Genomic DNA, 19489 nt, shown 5'->3' with positions numbered 1-19489 from the left:
CCTGTCCCCATAAACCCAGGCTGGACTGATGCGTCTCATAGCCTGGTCTCTACGGTCTCAGCCACAGTATCCACAGTGGGACTCATGTTCACTTTCCGACTGGGGTTTTGGCAGCAGGACAGAACCTGCTGCACCTCTTTAAGCCCTTTGGTCATGAATATATAGAGGAATGGGTCCACCAGGGGGCCGAGGTAGAGGAGCAGGTGAGACACCAGCCCCAGGTAGCGCACAGTCTCTTTGTAGGACAGAGCCTCAAGCAGGACGCTGAGGATGAAGGGGACGTAGAGGACGGTGTAGTTGGCCCAGATTGCACTGATCCCCCACACCGTCCTCCTCCTCTCCGGGGTTGGAGGGTTAGATGGGGAGCACATCAGGGCTCTCCACGAGTCCACAGCAAAGAAGAGCAGGAAGGGGAAAGGGGACAGCAGAGCTACTGAAAACCAGAGGTTGTACTTAAGCACAGCCAGGGCCAGGACAGCGAACGGGGCAGCCCAGGCCACCAGGGCCACCACAGGAGATCTCTGGAAACGGCTGCAGCAGCCATAGCACTGCGGGAAAGCCACAGAGAGATGGCGCTCCTGAGCTATGAAGAGCATGAGAGTGATGTTGGAGATGACGCCAAAATAGAAGATGAAGTCGGTGGCACCGGAGGACAGAACAGTCATGTCCTGGTCCACGCTGGGACGACCCAAGAAGCTGATGATGTCGGACACCAGGAGGAACAGGACATGCATGGGAACTTTATTCTCACCTGCACAGAGAAGGCGGAGCAGGAATGATCCACACTTTAGTTTCTCTACACACTTTGTGCACCTGAAAAAAATTAGCACATTTATTCTTTGCTAATCTTGTTTTTATGCTTATGTGTAAATAAACAGTGCTACTACTGATACTAGCTGTACTACTACTACCAAAAGACCTAATGATACTGCAGATCCTGATAAAACTTTAATAAACGGAGCAAAAACACAAAAGAAGAACTGAAAAGTCAAAACAACAACAAAACAAAAAGACCAACGTGCTGCTTTTCTTCCTTCTGTCTTTTAGCAACAAACTGTAAAGAGTCATGATGTTTTAGAGCAGCTCACGTGTTCACACACATAAACACTGTTCCCATCACTACTAGAAAGGCAGAAATGTGGTCAGACCCAGAACAGACTGAGTGCAAACCTCTGGACAGATTCTTGAGGGCGTAAAGAGCCAGTCCGATGGCCGGCAGCCCGATGCTGAAGGTCAACCAGCTCACCACCGTGGCCATGTGGACTGCAGTGGGCGTGGTGGTGTTGTGAGTAACGTTGCTGGTGATGCTGAGGAGGATGGGGCCAGTTGTCCCTGCGCCGCTGTCGCCCATTAGAGGCCGCACTGTGGTTATTTATATGTTCGGCTGTTCAGATCAGCTAGTTTCAGCCAAAACAAAGACCACGATCAGTCCATTGTGGGACCAATGAAGGTACAACACATTTCTTAACTGTGAACCTGAAGGACAAACAAGGATCAAATGTGTTTAACAGTGACCATAGTCATCTAAATTATAGAACAACAACAATATTATACTAGACTCTAATATTTGTTGTTAATCGTACACACTGACACGGGAGGGCACAGACAAAGCTGCATTAATAGTCACATTATTGTGTTACAGCGATTTAAATAACTGTCTCTTTAATTTGAACAAAGGTTGAACTGTCTGTTTGGTGCAGTAGCACACACTGAGTTTATAAGAGCTGGTCTGATGAAAACATCTGCCAGCTGCTGCTGAAAACTGATAAGTCAGTGACAACTATCACTTGAGGCAAAAGATGTTAAAATGTTTAAATGTGATTTCAGCTCAGCATTAATTTGGTGCATGTGTCTATTGATATTTCTCTCCTAGTTAAAAAATAAATAAAAATTTAGCATAATTATCTCAGGTTACTCAGTGACCCCAAAGCACTTTAATCAGCTTCAACTATCTTACCTGGAATAAATGCTGAGTCCATTTCATCCACTAATCATCCAGCTGTACTTCCAGGTTGTATTTACAGCTGAAACAGTCAGAAATAGTTTGACATCAGTGTGTGTGTTTAAGTACTGGTGATCAAGTTTAATTTCAGGTTTGCATGTGACTGTGACAGTTTTCCTAGAAAGCCATTTATTGCTGAGCCTCCTTATCTCCACAGAGCTGAGCTGGCTGCTTTGAATGAAATGTGCTGAATATTCTCCACTGGTTTACAGGCATCAGTCTGTGTGTTCATGATAATGCAGAAAGTGAAGATTTGCATGAATGTCTGTCTTTATCTTTTCTCTATTACTGTATGTTTGTCAGCTTACTTGTTTTTAAAGGGACAGTCCCACAATTTCAAAGATTATTTTACTTTTATGGAGAGTCTGTGTTGTTCTTATTTTTATGTGTTGCCAGTGACAATTACATGTATGTGTAGTACAGTATAAGGAAAGCGACCATGGACTTACATCCATGCAATCTGGAAAACTCACAGGTTGGATGTAGTGACACCTGCTGGTCGACTGGTGGTACCACAGCGCTAAATCTGTAAAACACATTGACAACCAACACATTCTGCCATTGTTGAGTTTATAATAGATCTCTTAATTTTACAGGCCTCTTTAATATAAGGAGGTAAAAGAAAAGTGAAAAAAAACTTCAATGATTCATTTTTCAAAACCACAAGGAGACTGACTGACCTGGAGCTTGTAGATTCAGTGTCCCTGTAGCCTCGGGAGGATAAAATCAGCATTTTCTAGTCACTGCTCAGCTTCGTCCTCTGAAAGGAGACTGGTCAGTAAAGGTGAAGCCTCTTTTGTATGTATTTCATCGACACATTTTTTTCAGGTTCTTATCATTTTTCTGTTGATGAACCACTTACAGACACTAATTAAACAGCTGAGGAGATGAAGGGTGGGATGAGCTGTTCAGAGGAGAAATCCAGATGCAACAATTACCTGTAATTTTACTGCTGACACAGTCCAGACTGCACACACACACAATTACATCTGCAGTTTTTATTTTCCACAGATTCAACTTTTAAATTCTAACGACATGAGGTGGATTTAAAGGCTGTTTTAACATTCACAGAAATCATCTTTTTAACCCTCATCAGGCCAAAACCTCAAACAGAAACATCCTAAATATCCTCAGTGTCCCAGGATCAAGTCCAGCTGGGGAACTTTATTTCTCCTTCCTTCCCTGTTTCTTCACATTGTAAACCTGCTGCATTAACACTGGAACGATGAACAAACCTACTGACTGGGGCTCTGTCACACTATTTGGTTGCAGCATAACAGTAAAATAAACACAATCACACAGTTTGTTGGTTTCTTGCATATAACTTCCCCAAAACATGCATTTGAGCAGGGTTCCTAGGTTCTTCTGATGAATTATCAGCAGAACAGTGGCTTTGATGGTTCTGTATATCCAGTCAACTGAGTTAGCTGCAAACCAGACCACAGGCCACAGGAGGTTCTGACATAAACACTAAGAACATGACGCTTGATCGACAGATCAGAAATTGGACCAAATAACAAAAAGACGATTTGTTTGTGCAGTCCAAGTCATGACAGCTGACTGTTTACAGTGTCCTCTCTTCTCCTCCCAGGCCTTTCACAGCACAGGGAGGAACTTCAGTGCTGGGGGTCATGACGGCCCTGGTGGTGTTTTTGCTCCCGGCTTGTTTATGGGGTCTAGATTGGTTCCTTCGTACACGACCTTGTTTTTGATGGCATCCTGGATCATCCTCTGCTGCACACGCAGCTTCGCGTTATTCATCCTGCAGTAAAACCTGAAAAGACACAGGACAGTTTCTGTTACAAACAGTAGGAGCTGCTCTAAAATACAAACTACTATTCTGATGGGTATAAAAAAGAAGGATGGAGAGTGAGACAACATAAACACCTACCAGGATCCAAGTGTGGTGAGCATAAAGCCTGCAAACCCCACGTCAAAAGACCTCTTTACTCGACCTGCAGACAAGAGGACAAAAACACCTTAATTCACTGCCAGAGAAAAGAGACACCACAAATGTGTTTGGTTTTTAGCCCTAAAGTCTGGACACTGTAGGAGTTTTCACTGTGCAGCAAGATTCTGAAAAAAGATGAATGTATTGAAAATTAAAGACTGAGAGATGAACAGACAAACACAGAGAGTTCAGAGTGAAATGAGACTCACTGGTGGCCAGAAAGTGAAGCAGGCCAGCAACCACTGAGCCCCCAGCTCCGTGCAGGACTGCCTCCCTGGCACACGGAGTCTTCTGCACATCCAGAATCCCCAAGAGCCTGAAACCCTGAAGGACAAGAAAACAGAATTCAATGTGATCTAGCTAAATGAAAACTGAATGAACAAATGCTTGTCGATTGCTCTAAAGACTCATATCATGATTCATAATAATCTCACACATGAACTGTTTTCATGAGTATTGTCTAGGCCACATGTGACATCAGACACTGTTATTATTATTGGGTGCAGCCTAGAAACTGAACTCTGTCAGCCACACATTTCGATCCCACCAAGCAGAACTCCTTTCAAAAAAGTACAAACTTTTGTAAATGCATCAAGGCGGTAAATGGGTTGAGTCAATCACTGTTTGGCTGAAATCTCGCCATGTTTTGTGGACTACATGTTAGCCGATTTTTCCGCTCGGCTGTAACGTTTCAGAAAATTTTTTATCAACTAAAGCGTCGACAGTTTCGCATCTTTACCCAAGTTAACCAGAAATGTCACATTTTCTAACGAGAATTGGCCTGAAGCGATCATGACCGACGATGAGGACGTATAAGCTTTAGCTAACAGATATTAAAACTAGCAGATATTAAAACTAAGATTTTTAAGCTGACACTTTAAAGAGCAGATTTAAGGAGAAGTTGTTTCATTAACGCGATGAATTTAGTCTGTTAAGGTTTTTGACCTTCAGCTCTGAATCTGCTTCCGTTTCAAAACGCTTTAAACACTCGCCTTGTTCTTGTCCTGCTCCTCTTCTGCCATTTCACCGCAACGTTTGTCTTTAATTAAATCCAATTAAATTAAATTAAATTTTAAAAAATAACACCATGTTACAAAACCATACTTCTGGGCTGCGCATGCGCTGTACGTCTCGAATAGGTCCATCCCCTATTACTCTCCGACTCGAAAAGAGGTCTGTTTGCAGCTGTACAGTTCCGACTAACTGGAATACGTCTGTTAAAATTATTTAAATATATATTTATAAAAATATGTCAGTTTTACCCTGCCTTTAAAAAGCTCTTTTTTAATCTTTAGCTCAACTATCATGCAAAAAATGTCTTTTTAATTTAAAGTCGACTATTTACAAGTTACTTCAGCTTCATGATTTTCTTTTATCTGCTGTTTTTCCAGTCAGTCTGCAGTTTTTTGTAAAATGCTATAAAAATGGTGACATCTGTTTTTCTCCAAATGAAGAAAACAGTACAATTCCTGCTAAATAAATTGTATTATATCAAATATAATATGATAAATATTAATTAAATGCCTATGAAAATAAAGCAGCTAATGGACACATCCACACACACTCCAGTGCAGCCTTTGTCTTAGCAGCCTTTTACAAATTGACCTGCTGGTTTATTGTTTTTTAACTTCACTGTGTGTGTTGGATTTCTGTTCAATCAATATTTTAGACAAAACCAGACAATAAGGCACAAAAAGCAATCAATGAAAACTCCAATGCTGAATCTACATGTGAACCACACAGCTGAATTACACTTGTGTCATCTCAACCGATTACAAAACCTCCAATATCTGAACAACAGGGTCAAAGCATAAAATGAAAATGATGTCAAGAGGAAATCCACCTGTCACAGTAATCCCGCTCTGATAAAACAGGATTATTCCAGCAGCAGCAGGTTATCATGTGGTGAAGAGGACTTATTTCCACAGTAAGCTGCACTGCACACACAATGATCATTTTATGAGTGTGTGTATCATATTGCAACAAGGTTAGATGCCACTTTAAGATAAAGAAAGCCATGTAATATGAGAAAATAAAACAGTAAAAACTGAGATGACAGGTCACAATATCTTACCTCACCTGCCTCAGTAAATCAGAAAACACCAACACAATAATACATAGTAATATGCACAATTATACAGTGTTATTTAATCATGATAGTTGCAATATAATGTGTTTCATAATGTCAATAAATTAATAAGTAAGTTAAATAACAGATATGAGGCAAGAGAGATAAAGGAACAATGACCTTTAGATAGATACTGAGCCTCCAACTGCTCCTTTTAATGATGTTTTATTAAACTGGTTGTTCATCTGAGTGTAACAGGATGTAAAAGGCTAATCCCCTGGCTAAACAAAGATTTAAACATACTATGTGCCCCGATCATCGCTGAAGCAGTATGACCTGCAATTTGAGCAAGTATCATCCTGGAAACCAGGCCCCTCTGTGCCATATAAACACCAGGCAGGAGAGGCAGCCTCAGCAAACCTGCTGCAGACATCAGAGAGGTACGTCCAGCTCCTTTAAATTACATTAATGGTATTTACTCTTTTTTTTTGTTTAACTTGCCCAAGGTGCTGCAGAACAGGGGTCAAACACCCCACGAGAGGCTCCTTCTGGATTCATTAACATAGCACATGTTAATTTTTCTCATGTGTACAGCATATTAAATATTACAACCCAACCTAGAAAGCACAGATCTATGACATTTCCATACCAGGACATTTTAGCATCTGTATTGATGCTTGTATACTCACACTGATTCTTTTATGATGTACATTAAATATGTCTCAATACTTCACAGGCAATAATTATTGGCTCTCAAACCTGATAATCAACAGTATGATTAATTAGAACTGATATATTCTAACTAGCCCACTCGTTTCTGTGCAGGATCATGGCTGTACAGGTCAACATGGTGATGATCCACCTGATGTTCAGTTTGGTCCTGACAGCCTCAGCTGACATTTGGCCCCTGGCCCCAGCAGGTAAGACAGTTCTAATATTATACCGAGATCATTTTGTTGCTAAAAGCAGACTTGTTTGTACTGAATGGTTACCTTTGAGCCTTAACATCATGATTCTCTTCCTGCATTATGCATTAAATTGTCTGAGACCTCTCCAATCTCCTCATATTCCATCAGACTATAATCTTTAATGTCAAATTTGTATCACAAAGAAAAGTAAGTCATCACCAAATACTGTGTCTGAACTGTTGGTCGATTATTACCAAATACACACGAGTGAAGTGTCACAAATGACAAAACAAAACATTTGTTATGTTCTGTTTAAATATGAAATGTGAAGGTAAACATCACACACACACACACTAACGTTTCAGGTTCGACAAAACAAAAAGAGAAACAGTGTGCCACATATTTGAGCATAACCTTATCAGCTTCCATCACCAGGGGCCTTCCAGCTGCCGCCCTGCCAGCTCATCAACCAGACAGTGTCTCTGGAGAAGGACGGCTGTCCCAAGTGCCACCCAGTGGAAACGACCATCTGCAGTGGTCACTGCGTCACCAAGGTACTGTGGGTGATGGAACGAAAAGAGACATGAAAGAAAAAATGAAAGATAATTAGATAACTAATAAAGATTTTAGACATGAACACCTTCTTATGTTTGTTTCCCTCCAGGACCCTGTCATCAAGATACCGTTCAGCAACGTGTACCAGCATGTGTGCACATACCGGGACCTGTACTACAAGACATTTGAGTTTCCTGACTGTCCCCCTGGTGTGGACCCGACTATCACCTACCCCGTGGCTTTGAGCTGCCACTGCGGCCGCTGTCAGCTGGACACATCTGACTGCACCTTTGAGAGCCTGCAGCCCGACTCCTGCATGAATGACATACCGTTCTACTACTAGTCGCAATAAACTGCAGCACGAATCAACCTGAGAGACAAAATGCACAATGGAAACTGTCCAAACTTTTAGCATCACCTCTAGAAAATAAAAAAATGCTTCATTTTCTTCAGTTGTATGTTTTTATATCTTGGGCAGTTAATCCCAATGAAATATTCACATTAAACACTGGTAGCATAAATATTAGGAGAGAGTTATTTAGGTTAGGAGCACAGTTATCAGTCACTTGGCTGACATTATTATAATATACAAGCTGTGATCTTTTTGTGTGAGAGCATGTTCTGCATGGGAAACTATGTAGTGAAGAGTAACATGGTCTAAAAACAGACTAATTGTATGTTGACACTACTAATTGCACAGTAAAAATCAAGACAGATCTTTTCTCATCGACTCTCATTGTTTCCATCCTTCAGGTATATGCAATAACTCCTGACATGACACCACCTGTTTCTGTGCAGAAGCTCAAAATAATCCACCCAAAATAAAAAAGTGTGACTGTTCTTCATCACTTATAACAATAACTCTGGTCTCTTTTAAAGCTAATTCTTAATTTTACAACCAAAAAGACCAAATGAGCAGAAGAGAAACTGAACCAAGGTTACAGGTGTACCATCATGGTGCAGATGGAGGGTTGGGTTTTGCCTTAGCTGTAGTTGCACCTTTGGTCTGAACCAGTTCTGTGTTTTCTTAAGTCTTTAACATGTTCTGTTTGGAAACACGCTGTGCTTCCAGGAAAGACAGAATTGGTTTTTGCACAGTGGGAAAATGTATTCATGCTTTTAAATATGCAGGTGCATGTTCTTTCCCGTATATGTCTCCTGTGGTATTTTCTACTGAAAAAGATAAGAAAAGGCAAGAACAAACTGGTTCGACAGACATGTGGTCCAGACCTGAGCAAAGACAAACAGAGCAAACATTTGCTCCGAATGGCAAAGTGAAAACCCAGAAAACAGTGGGATGTGATGTGACAGTTTAATACAGCAATAACAACACACATGCTCAGACAGACTCTCCTGGATTCATAGTGTTGCACTCTGTGGTTCAAAGTGTGTCACTAGAAGCCCCCAGGTCGTACATCAGAGAGGAATGAGAAGGGAGTTACCATTAGAGCCGACTGACCGTATGACAGTTCTATATAATAAACTGGCAACTTAAGTAAAAAGCAACATATGACCTTCTGAAGTAGAACAGCCTGACCCACCAAGACTCTTTTGCCCTGAAAGCGTCTTTTGAGTAGTCAGAGCAAAAACAGCGTAAAGTTTTTACAACACTTAAACACAAGGACAGGAACAGACACAATAACAAAAAGTGACTCAAGAGCCAAATGCTTCTCTTTGGACCCAGGCCATCCAGCATTCAACTCCAGAGAATTCATTCATCACATTTCAGCTTCATATTCCGGCAACGTGAGACCAAGTCTCCCCAGGGGGTAATTCCACGAAAACCTCCGTTCACACCCTGATGCTTTCATCAGTTTAATCCTAGATCAGTAAATCACAAATAAGCCGTACTCATGGGATTCCTTTTGTTGTCCAGCCATCCATCATCTATACTACTCTACATCCTGCAGGCATATATCTATGTCTTTTCTTATTTAAATGCATCTCTCCTCTTTTTTCAGTCATGCTGTTGGTCTGTTGATGTAATTGGTGTCTATTCTGCAACAGCAGAGAGAGGCCAAAAGTTTGTCTACTGCCCCTTTCCTAAGGAAGACATACAGAAACAAATCTGCAAGAGGACTGAACTTGATAATGGTGTATGACAGATAACAGAAGATCCTGTCAGTTCTGGCTTTTTTTATCAAGGACCAAATAATACCAGGCAGGAACAGCACCGTGTAAGTTAGCAGCACCAGGACCAAAATGGCCACAATCCGTCTCTTTTCATCAGGGGGGATACGGCTGGCAGCAGACAGGGCTTTAAGGGTCCCGGCCAGGAAGAATATGAACAGGGGGTATGGAAGCAGGAAGAAGATGGCGAAGATAATTAGGGAGACCTCATAATTAACCTCTAAAAACACAGGGAGAATATAGAAAAGAGGAAGGGCCCAGACCACGCCACAGACCACCAGAGAGATCTTGATGGTCCGTCTGAAGCGGTACCACAGCGGACAGGCGATAACCAAATACCTGTAATACAAGACAGACACACGGCATCAGACTGACGTAATAAGAAGATGGTTGGATACAACAGGAGACGCACACACACTGGACTGATAACTACCTTTCCAGGGCGATACACACCATGAAGCCAACACTGGCCATCACCCCAAAATAGTAGATATAAAAGAAGACATCGTGGATCTGCACATGCTTTGGTTGTGCCACCTCAGCGATCATGCAGCAGAGCTGGACGAGGTCGGAAATGAGAAGGTTGATGACGTAGACCGGAGCAGCACGGTCTTTTTCCACCTGCAGGAAAAACATTGGGAGACGTAAACAAAACAGCTGTAAACATCTTCTGGACGACACATCACGTGTCTTTCTAACTCTGGGCTGAGGCCGTTCAGTGGTGTTTTCAGCTACATGCCAACACACTCACAGTGGGAACATGCTGGTGTTTGGCAGCTAATGTTTGCTGTGCTCACCATCTTAGGTAACGTTAGCATGATAACATTTATGAATGTCACAAACAACTAAACCAGCAGCCCCATGGAGCCAGTGAAGGAAGGCCAGGAGATCCACAACGTTACCAGGCTTCATTTTCTGCAGAAAAACATCAAAGCACTGTTGTACAGTTCGCTGTGATAAGCTGTGATAAGCATGATGTTTTGCTTTGGGTTGTTACTAACAGTACCAGGCCAGACCAGATCCTTCACAGACAGACAGAGCAATAGACATGATACATACGGTAAATAAAAAAACCACAGTCTTAGTGAACACACCAGAGAATAAACAGCATAGATGGCCAGCAGGGTCAAAGGGAGGCCAACACAAATGATTATGATGGTCACCACGTCCATGAACAGTCCAGGTTTGGTGCTGGTTTCAGAGCAGACATTGGACATGTTGCTGGGATCCAAAGTTTGCTGTGTGGTGGTGTGAGAGTACTGAAGAGCCATTCTTCAGGGTGAGACCTGGGGCAGAGTTATTTACCTAGAATACATATGAAGACACCAACATTTTATCAAGCTGAAGTTACAGGCTGACTGTTTCATTTGTTTCGAGAGAATCAGATCAAACTTTTAAAAACTATAAATCTTTAATTACATTTCAAAATATATTACAGTTTTGGGATTGAAGTTACAAAGAAAAACCTCAAACGAAGTATTTTTATTTTTTGGGGTAAAGCCTTATGTAACCTGTACCCTGCCTTTAAGACTCTTTATAACCAATGACCGCTTTGTCATTTTTCTTTAATTGACCTAATTTCTATTCTTTCATCCAATTTTATTATTCCAATGTCTTTCTGCATGTTTTTGCTATTATCTCAACTTATTTATATTCCCACACGGCTGGATACTTGTATTTCACACACAGCAACATTAAAGGAAGAATACGCCAACAGCCCTCAGCTAAACATTTTCATTTACATTCCTTGTTTCAATATATTTACAGGTCTTATGTTTTAGATATTCTCTAAATTAAGACAAGTAAAGCAACAGACACCTTACCTTAGACAGCTGGAGGGCTGTGGTTCCCTCACCAGAGTGTACTGCTTTCTCCTGTGCTAAGACACAGTCTGGAGTAATGTGACAAGTGCTGACATGCAGGAACTTCAACACGTTCCAAACTGTGCCTGGTTTACTGCACAGTATGAGAACCTTGTTTGGTTTAACGCGGCTTAAACAAAGACAAACCAACACTTTTTCTTTGGGTTGTGTTTTAATTTAAACCTGCAAATAAAAGTCCAGTTTGTGACGTGATGCAAACAGACCAAAGTGCTTACGTTTGTTCTCAATGGTAGAGTGAGAACAGACAGTGGGAAGTGATGCAACAATCACAGTCAAACTTAGGGACTGAACTACTAGACAGCCACCTGAAGACCCAAATGTATTCACCTTATTGTGACCTGTGAGTAAACCTGTGGTAGTGAGAGAAACACTAGTATTAAATAAGACTGATAAAGCAATAAAGCTGACATTACCATGATTAGCCTGTATTCCAGACAGTAATGGCACTTAATAACCTGAGTGTTGAGAGAGAACATGTCCAGACTTGGTTTGGAATATTCCCCAGGCTGAGAGCTTTGTCACCAGCTGAGACATGTACTGGATCAGGCATTTTCTCTTCTCACACGCCCAGAGGTGACTGTTTGTCCCTGCCAGTGGTTTCCCCATTAAGTTCTTCCTTATGTGCTAATACACAGTGGATGAGTAGCACTGTCTACACAGACAGCTCAGACTATGACGTTGTTGGCCTATAAAGCCTGCGAGTCATTGGGTCATTGATATTGTGCCTTCAGAAAACTTGACTGGACTTGTTTGAGCGCCCTGTCGATCTCTGTGTCAGCTGAGTCTGAATATTCCTGGGCCAGAACAGAATTGCATAACATAAAACTTCCATGATTACTTGTTTTTTTTCTTCACAGGTGACTAAGATGGAAACAAATGGGGCTTTGGAGAAGCAAGACGGAGATCCAAGGGAAAGAGCACAGACCATAACAAAGACAAGACATGACCACAGAGGCTGTGATGAGCTGCCATGTCATGACAAGATACCTGTAGTACACATACACAACTGTAGGCATGATCAGGGTAACAATGTAAGAAAGACCTGAACGAACCAGTCAAAAATGACATGAGCACAAGTGAAGACTAAAACATACAGTGCTCACATAAACTTTGGCACAATTTGCATTTAGTGTCTTAATAACTGTCAGGAACTCAAATAGTTTTTTTAATTTCCCCATAAAACTAAACATGAACTAAACCATGATGTAAACAATCAAATTAAAATGTGTAGGAGAAAGTAAAAATCATTCAGACATGAGATGAACTTTCAGATGTATGAATCTCTTAAAAGAGAGCACACCAAATATAATGAAAGAGAATTTTTAATATTGAGAAATATAGTGTGTTTAACAAAGATAACATTAGTTTGCAGCTAAAACTAATTAGAACCATGGTTGCTACTGTCACAGAGAAAAGCCTTTTAAACAGAACCTGAACCTTCAGCAGCTGATGTTCTACTGAGATGATGAAAACCTCCTGTTCTCTACTGTCACATGTGTTTATCTATTAGTGACTCTGTCCCTGAAGGCAGCACCTTTCTTCTCTTCTGAAATGTTTGTTTAGCTGCATTTCTTCTTACACTTTTCTGTCTCTCCTGCTTCTCTGCTCACATGGAGCTGACTGTCCCTGTTCTGTCACCACTCACAGTCAGGACCTGCTGCTTTGGTCGTTGGGTTTCCTTCCTGCAACAACACAGCAAAGCTCTCAGCTTGTCTGTGGCCCCTTTGCCCATGAAAACATACAGGACCAAGTCTAGGAGGGGACTGAACGAGCTGCAAATTGTAAAGACAAGAGAAAGGGCAGGATTGTCCCTAAGAAAGAGGAAGAAAATGATGACGGACACAGACAGCAGCATGTAACTACACAGGACCAAAACCACAGCTCCCACTATTTGTCGTTTCTCCTCAGAGGAGACTGAGATGGCAGCAGACAGAGATTTGAGGGTTCCAACCAGGGAGAAGACGAGCACAGGGAAGGGAAGGAGGAAAAAGGTGGTGAAGACGTTGTACATCCCAGGTGTAAAAATGTACATTATGAAAGCAACAAAAGGACACAGCCAGACTATGAGAGAAATTAGCACAGAGGTTGTGACACTTCGTTTGAATTGGTACCAATGTGGCCAGGCGATGACCAAATACCTGAAATAAAACACAAACACATAAATAGTGTGGGCATCATCATACAGCACATTCCTGATGAAACAGTATTCACATCCTGGAGAGACAGATATTCACCTTTCCAGGGCCACACACATCATGAAGGCAGCACGGGCCATCACACCAAGAATGTAAAGATAAGACAAGATGCCATTAAGAAACTTGGGCACTGCAACGTTTGCGATCATAGCGCACATCTGGATGAGGTCAGAGATGAAGAGGTTGATGACGTAGATCGGAACAACATGATCCTTTTGCACCTGCAGGAGAACATGGACAAAAACTTAAAAAGAGTTGTCAACATGATGAACAGGTGTGGACGACACTGATCACGTTTGCAACACGTTGAGCAAACACACGTAAAATCTAAATGTTCTTAATATCGTCAGTATCTCTGACACACTGTGGCAGATTGTTATTGTTAGAGTTAAGATGAATAAATCCTGCCATGTTGGGGGCACAGGGATGAGGCTGCACATGAAGCAGGCAGGTCCAGGGATCTGAGTTTGACAGAAATAATGATGAGCAGGATCTACAGGTAACCAGGCCCAGAAACAGGGAAATGACAAGAACCAGAGTCAACATGATAATCTAAGAAGTGACTGGGGAGACTGGGCTGGTTTATAGGCAGAGGATCTGATAAGGGAAAGGAAAACTGGAGGACAGGTGAATCTGAGAAAGTCCAAGAACATCTGGTGGATGGAAGGAGACTAGAGGAAGATGACAGGACCAGGGCAGGAGTCCTGACAAAACTAATTCCTAATCCTGACTTTGTTTCCCACCTTGAGAGGCCTCTGTTTCTTTCCTTTTCAAATCCATATTAATCAGTGATGACTGACAGTCTCATTAGAAACATCCAGTTCTCCCAGCCCTGAAACCTGCTTCAGCTCTGCAAAGACCCTAAATGTCCTTCACACACAGACAGAAACACAGAAGTGTCAGCTGGGACGTACGTACCACAGTGAACAGTCCACAGATGGCCGGTACTGTCAAAATAAGGCCGAGGCTGTTGATCACCAAAATAATGATGTTTATTGGATTACGGTCTGGCTTCATTTCACTGTTAATTCTTTCCTGAAACACGGTGATGTTGAACTTTCCTGGTCTTCAGTGAGATCTGTAGTTTGGGATAGGAGGTAACCTATAGCAACAAATTATTATGATAAAATGAATTATGGTGCTTTTCATTTCAGTAGTAATATGACAAAAGAACTGAAAACACAATGTGTCTTCTTCTTATTAAAGACATTTAGTATATAAGTCTCTGTGCCAACACTGTGGCTGTGTGAGCAGCAACAGCTTTAATCACAGTGTTTTATGAATGAATGCCATTTATTTATGGCTCTAATTTCTGAATAAACATTTCAATCTGCAGGTTCACACAGTTTAATGGAGGCTGATGGATCAGACTGCATTTGTTTTTATTGTCCGACTACATAGATTATAAGAACATTCTGATCAAAAACAACACGAGTATTTAACCACAGTATGACTGTACTTCTATTGTTCACAGCCGACCTCATTTTGAATCTGTTTGCATCTTCATTTGCATCATTGTTTGAATTTCTCTTTTTATAAACATCACATATTATATCTCTAAATAGGAACATACAATTTCACCTTTAGCTTTTTCTAAATTTTACTTTTCATATATTTTATTTTTACCATGTTTTTATTATTTATACTTTTCTCCGTACACAGTTAGAAACAGAACTTTAATTTCCCAGGGATCAAAATTATATTTAACACAAAACAGAAAACAAATGAAATCAAACTTAATGATTGTCCAGCTCAGGTGAATAGTACACAGGTCCCCAGCTTTGTGCCACAGACTACACATTTAATTCTGTTATCTTAGAAATACATGGCAAATGTAAACTTACTGATTTCTAAATATTTGTATCAGTTGTACTATCAGAGCAATAGAACCAATGCAGCTACACTAGAATAAAAAAGTAATGTCATATAAAATTTACCTTTGAAACGTTGAGGACGACAAAGTGTGGTGTTGTGTTCTCTGCAGCCACACAGACCATAATATATTGTGTGTGATGACACACAGGTTCCTGATTATCTACATCTCATCTGATGAAGAGGGAAAAAGTGGGCAGGTACCAACATATGCATGGAACATCAGAACGACACACACACTCAGCAGGAAAGACCATTATTGATAAAGTGAAAAACATACTATAAAACAGCAAATATTTCAATATTAAAAACAGAAAATAATTATGAAACATAATTTTAATGATATAAAATCTAGTAATGAAACTAGTCTGTGTTAAACAAGTAAAAAATGTATCATCACTCAGCTCATTACTGTGAAACGTCTTCATTCTTATTTTCAGTCTTACAGGATTTTATGGTCGTTTCCGATTTTTATTGAACTTGTGACATTTTTTCCAATAACACAAACGTTTCCTGATGTTACTTTTCTGTTCAATAATGTTTCAACATTAAACAATTTTTTTATGTCACTTGTCATTTTCGTCATGATTCATTTTACTGGAAGTCAGATTTAGTAAGTTAGCTCCTGTGAGCTAGAACAGCATCAACAGAGAAGCCACAAAGAACAGACTGATGCTTCATCACAGCTGGTTTCAAAATGAATCCATGACTTAGAAGTCGCTGTAGTTTGGACTCTGCTGGGTCCTTTTCAATATGAGCGTTACACAGTGATCGATGATCGTCTTTCTTATGTGTGATGATGATGATGACAGATATCACAGTGATGATGGTTCAGATACGTGTGAGAACATTATTGTACAGGGGCTATAAAAAGCCACGGCCCAGTGTCTCTGCATGATGACGGCTGTTCAGTGCTGTTGGACAACCTCACAGGTGTTACACAAAAACTGCACTGTCACAACCTGTGTGTGATAATCAGCTGTGGACCCAGACGCAGACAGCACAAAGACACAGGATGGAGGGAAAACTGGGTTTATTCACTTCATAACTGACAAAACCACCAGGTTCAAAACATGAATTAAACATCAGGAACCAATGAAGAATATAAAGTATAAAGTAGTTTCACTTTATCTGACTTCCACATACAAACAATCCAATAATGAATATGACAGAGTGAATATTAATAAAGAAAAAGCAGCTACAATGTGTCGGCAAAACTAGAAAACCCAAAGGACATGAGATGCATTTTCTATAAAAACTATTGATTACATGAGTGAATATTTCAAATCAAATATGGAACACAAAGAAAGAGGAACTGAGCTGTTGAATAACATAGTGGGTTCAAATATTCTTACACTTTCCTGTCTCTCCTGCTTCTCTGCTCACATGGAGCTGACTGTCCCTGTTCTGTCACCACTCACAGTCAGGACCTGCTGCTTTGGTCGTTGGGTTTCCTTCCTGCAACAACACAGCAAAGCTCTCAGCTTGTCTGTGGCCCCTTTGCCCATGAAAACATACAGGACCAAGTTTAACAGAGGATGGAACATGACACAGATTCCAGCAAAATTAGAAAAACCATGATCTGAATCACATCGCCAAAAGCTTTCTCTGCATATGATTAAGTAACTGATTACAGGCACAAACAGCAGCATGTAACTAAACAGCACCACAACCACAGTTCCCACAATTCGTCGTTTCTCCTCAGAGGAGACCGAGGTCGAAGCAGACAGAGATTTGAGGGTTCCAACCAGGGAGAAGACGAACACAGGGAGGGGAAGGAGGAAAAAAGTGACAGAGATGCTGATTGTGCCTAAAGAATTCAAAAAGTAAACTGTCATCGGGATGAAAGGAATCAACCAGACTATGACACAAAGTAACACACAGTCTCTGATACTCCGGTTCAAACGGTACCACAGCGGCCAGACGATGAGCAAATACCTGAAACACAAGATAAACACATTAATAGTGTTGTGGAGGTGATAAAGGTGTTTTGTATTGATGGTTTTCTAGTACAAACAACCTGTAAATAAAAATATTCACCTTTCCAGGGCAATACACATCATGAAGCCAACACTGCACATCAGAGCACCGTAGTAAATAACATCACAGGGGTCAGTCCTAAAGGAGTCAGGTTCAATCAGCCCATAAGTAATGCAGCAGATCCTGATGAGGTCAGAGATGTGGAGGTTGATGACAAAGATTTGAGCAACATGACCATTTCGCACCTGCAGGGGAACATGGGTAAAAAAAAAGAGAAAACAGTTGTAAACATGTTGAACAGCTGCAGTTCAGGAGATACGTCTCTAAATGTCCAAAGTGTGAGTCGTGATGCACACACCACAGTAAACAGACTGCCGATGGCCAGTAGTGTCAACGGAAGACCAACGGTGGTAACTATCCACATCACGGACACTACTGGAGTAGGAATTGGCTCCATTTCAAAGTTATTGCTTTCAGGAGACACGTTGCTTTTTAAATTTTCTGCTCTTCAGTGAGATCTGTAGTTTGGGACAGGAGGTAACTTATAACAAGAAATTACTCTGATAAAATGACTTATAGTGCTTTTCATTTCAGTAGTAAAATGATTGAATGAAAATGCAATATACTGTAAATTGCTGTTATCATTAGACACATTTAATATAATATGTAGTAAATCTGAGTTGTAAAAAAAAACAGACTTTAAAAGTCCCGTGTTTAACTGTTTCCTTGTAGATGACCACATTGTTTTCTAGTTTGCATGTTCATTTACATGTTTGTTTGCATTTGTTTTGATATGATTCCATTGTATGGAATTCTACAAAGCAACCTTTGTTTGCTGCACAAGCATATTTAGAATTTAACATTTTATTCAACAGAAGAGAAAAATTATGAAATCAAATGTGATTTTTCCCTGTCTACATATTTCCTGGTTCCCCTTGTTAGAAAGCTAGAAAATGTAAACTTACTGATTTCTAAATATTTGTATCAGTTGTACTATCAGAGCAATAGAACCAATGCAGCTACACTAGAATAAAAAAGTAATGTCATATAAAATTTACCTTTGAAACGTTGAGGACGACAAAGTGTGGTGTTGTGTTCTCTGCAGCCACACAGACCATAATATATTGTGTGTGATGACACACAGGTTCCTGATTATCTACATCTCATCTGATGAAGAGGGAAAAAGTGGGCAGGTACCAACATATGCATGGAACATCAGAACGACACACACACTCAGCAGGAAAGACCATTATTGATAATGACGCACACGACAAAGTGAAAGATACGCATTCTATGAAACTGACGAGGAAATCGAGGAAATTCTTTGACTTGAAGATTCATTTGAATACTATGACTTGTGTTATCGGACCTGCTCCACCAAGGGATCATTGTTGCACATGGACCATAATCATGTTGCACAACGCATTTCACTATCAAAACTTGGCGCTATGGCAGAGAGCGAAACCGTCCATAACAGGCAGAAAATGCCCAAAGTTTGGGATCATTTCAAATTTAAAAACAATGAGAACACTGTACAATGTGTGTATTGTAAAGTGAAACTGGTGTACCACAACAGCACTTTGTCAATGCTGCAATATCTGAACGCATCCAGTTGTGAAACAAACAGGTGGCTCACCCAGCAGAGCCGACACAAGGTAAAAACATTTCAAGGTAACCTGTTGTGTCTATCATGCATTACACAATGGTATTATATATACTCAAGTAATATATATATTACTTGAGTATATACAGTGGGTACGGAAAGTATTCAGACCCCTTTAAATTTTTCACTCTTTGTGTCATTGCAGCCATTTGCCAAAATCAAAAAAGTTCATTTTATTTCTCATTAATGTACACTCAGCACCCCATCTTGACAGAAAAAAACAGAAATGTAGAAAGTTTTGCAAATTTATTAAAAAACTGAAATATCACATGGTCATAAGTA

General features: G+C 40.6%; 5 protein-coding genes across 7 annotated transcripts; 1 reads left to right on the top strand and 4 right to left on the bottom strand.

Moving 5' to 3' along the window:
• Positions 1–3: 3 nt before the first annotated feature.
• Positions 4–2975, bottom strand: LOC113131725 (uncharacterized). 2 transcript variants are annotated; one of them, XM_026309311.1, is made up of 6 exons: positions 2865–2975; positions 2683–2762; positions 2476–2528; positions 1958–2024; positions 1171–1397; positions 4–751 (listed from the first exon to the last, which is right to left on the bottom strand). In XM_026309311.1, the coding sequence occupies exons 5-6, from the start codon at positions 1349–1351 to the stop codon at positions 36–38; spliced, it is 897 nt and encodes a 298-aa protein (XP_026165096.1). In that variant the 5' UTR covers positions 1352–1397; positions 1958–2024; positions 2476–2528; positions 2683–2762; positions 2865–2975; the 3' UTR covers positions 4–35. The 2 variants fall into 2 exon arrangements, with proteins under 2 accessions (XP_026165096.1, XP_026165095.1); XM_026309310.2 differs by lacking the exon at positions 2865–2975 and having other exon boundaries at positions 2683–2847.
• Positions 2976–2985: 10 nt separating this feature from the next.
• Positions 2986–5106, bottom strand: cox20 (cytochrome c oxidase assembly factor COX20). 2 transcript variants are annotated; one of them, XM_026309313.1, is made up of 4 exons: positions 4946–5106; positions 4163–4277; positions 3894–3957; positions 2986–3776 (listed from the first exon to the last, which is right to left on the bottom strand). In XM_026309313.1, the coding sequence occupies exons 1-4, from the start codon at positions 4973–4975 to the stop codon at positions 3632–3634; spliced, it is 354 nt and encodes a 117-aa protein (XP_026165098.1). In that variant the 5' UTR covers positions 4976–5106; the 3' UTR covers positions 2986–3631. The 2 variants fall into 2 exon arrangements, with proteins under 2 accessions (XP_026165098.1, XP_026165100.1); XM_026309315.1 differs by having other exon boundaries at positions 5058–5106.
• Positions 5107–6850: 1744 nt separating this feature from the next.
• lhb (luteinizing hormone subunit beta) lies at positions 6851–7827 on the top strand. Its single transcript, XM_026309316.2, has 3 exons — positions 6851–6941; positions 7365–7483; positions 7594–7827. Exons 1-3 carry the CDS (start codon positions 6851–6853, stop codon positions 7825–7827), a joined length of 444 nt encoding a protein of 147 aa, XP_026165101.1.
• A 955-nt stretch (positions 7828–8782) lies between these two features.
• Positions 8783–11522, bottom strand: LOC113131726 (G-protein coupled receptor 4-like). Its single transcript, XM_026309312.1, has 4 exons — positions 11438–11522; positions 10709–10919; positions 10048–10235; positions 8783–9953 (listed from the first exon to the last, which is right to left on the bottom strand). Exons 2-4 carry the CDS (start codon positions 10883–10885, stop codon positions 9446–9448), a joined length of 873 nt encoding a protein of 290 aa, XP_026165097.1. The 5' UTR covers positions 10886–10919; positions 11438–11522; the 3' UTR covers positions 8783–9445.
• Positions 11523–13103: 1581 nt separating this feature from the next.
• On the bottom strand, positions 13104–15722 carry LOC113132035 (G-protein coupled receptor 4-like). Its single transcript, XM_026309838.1, has 4 exons — positions 15630–15722; positions 14611–14794; positions 13732–13913; positions 13104–13635 (listed from the first exon to the last, which is right to left on the bottom strand). Exons 2-4 carry the CDS (start codon positions 14707–14709, stop codon positions 13104–13106), a joined length of 813 nt encoding a protein of 270 aa, XP_026165623.1. The 5' UTR covers positions 14710–14794; positions 15630–15722.
• Positions 15723–19489: the final 3767 nt, after the last annotated feature.

The sequence above is a fragment of the Mastacembelus armatus genome, chromosome 15, assembly GCF_900324485.2.
Source record: "Mastacembelus armatus chromosome 15, fMasArm1.2, whole genome shotgun sequence".
NCBI classification, from domain to species: Eukaryota; Metazoa; Chordata; class Actinopteri; order Synbranchiformes; family Mastacembelidae; genus Mastacembelus; species Mastacembelus armatus.
Note: the sequence above shows the minus strand (reverse complement) of the source record. Positions and strands in the feature narration are given on the sequence as shown.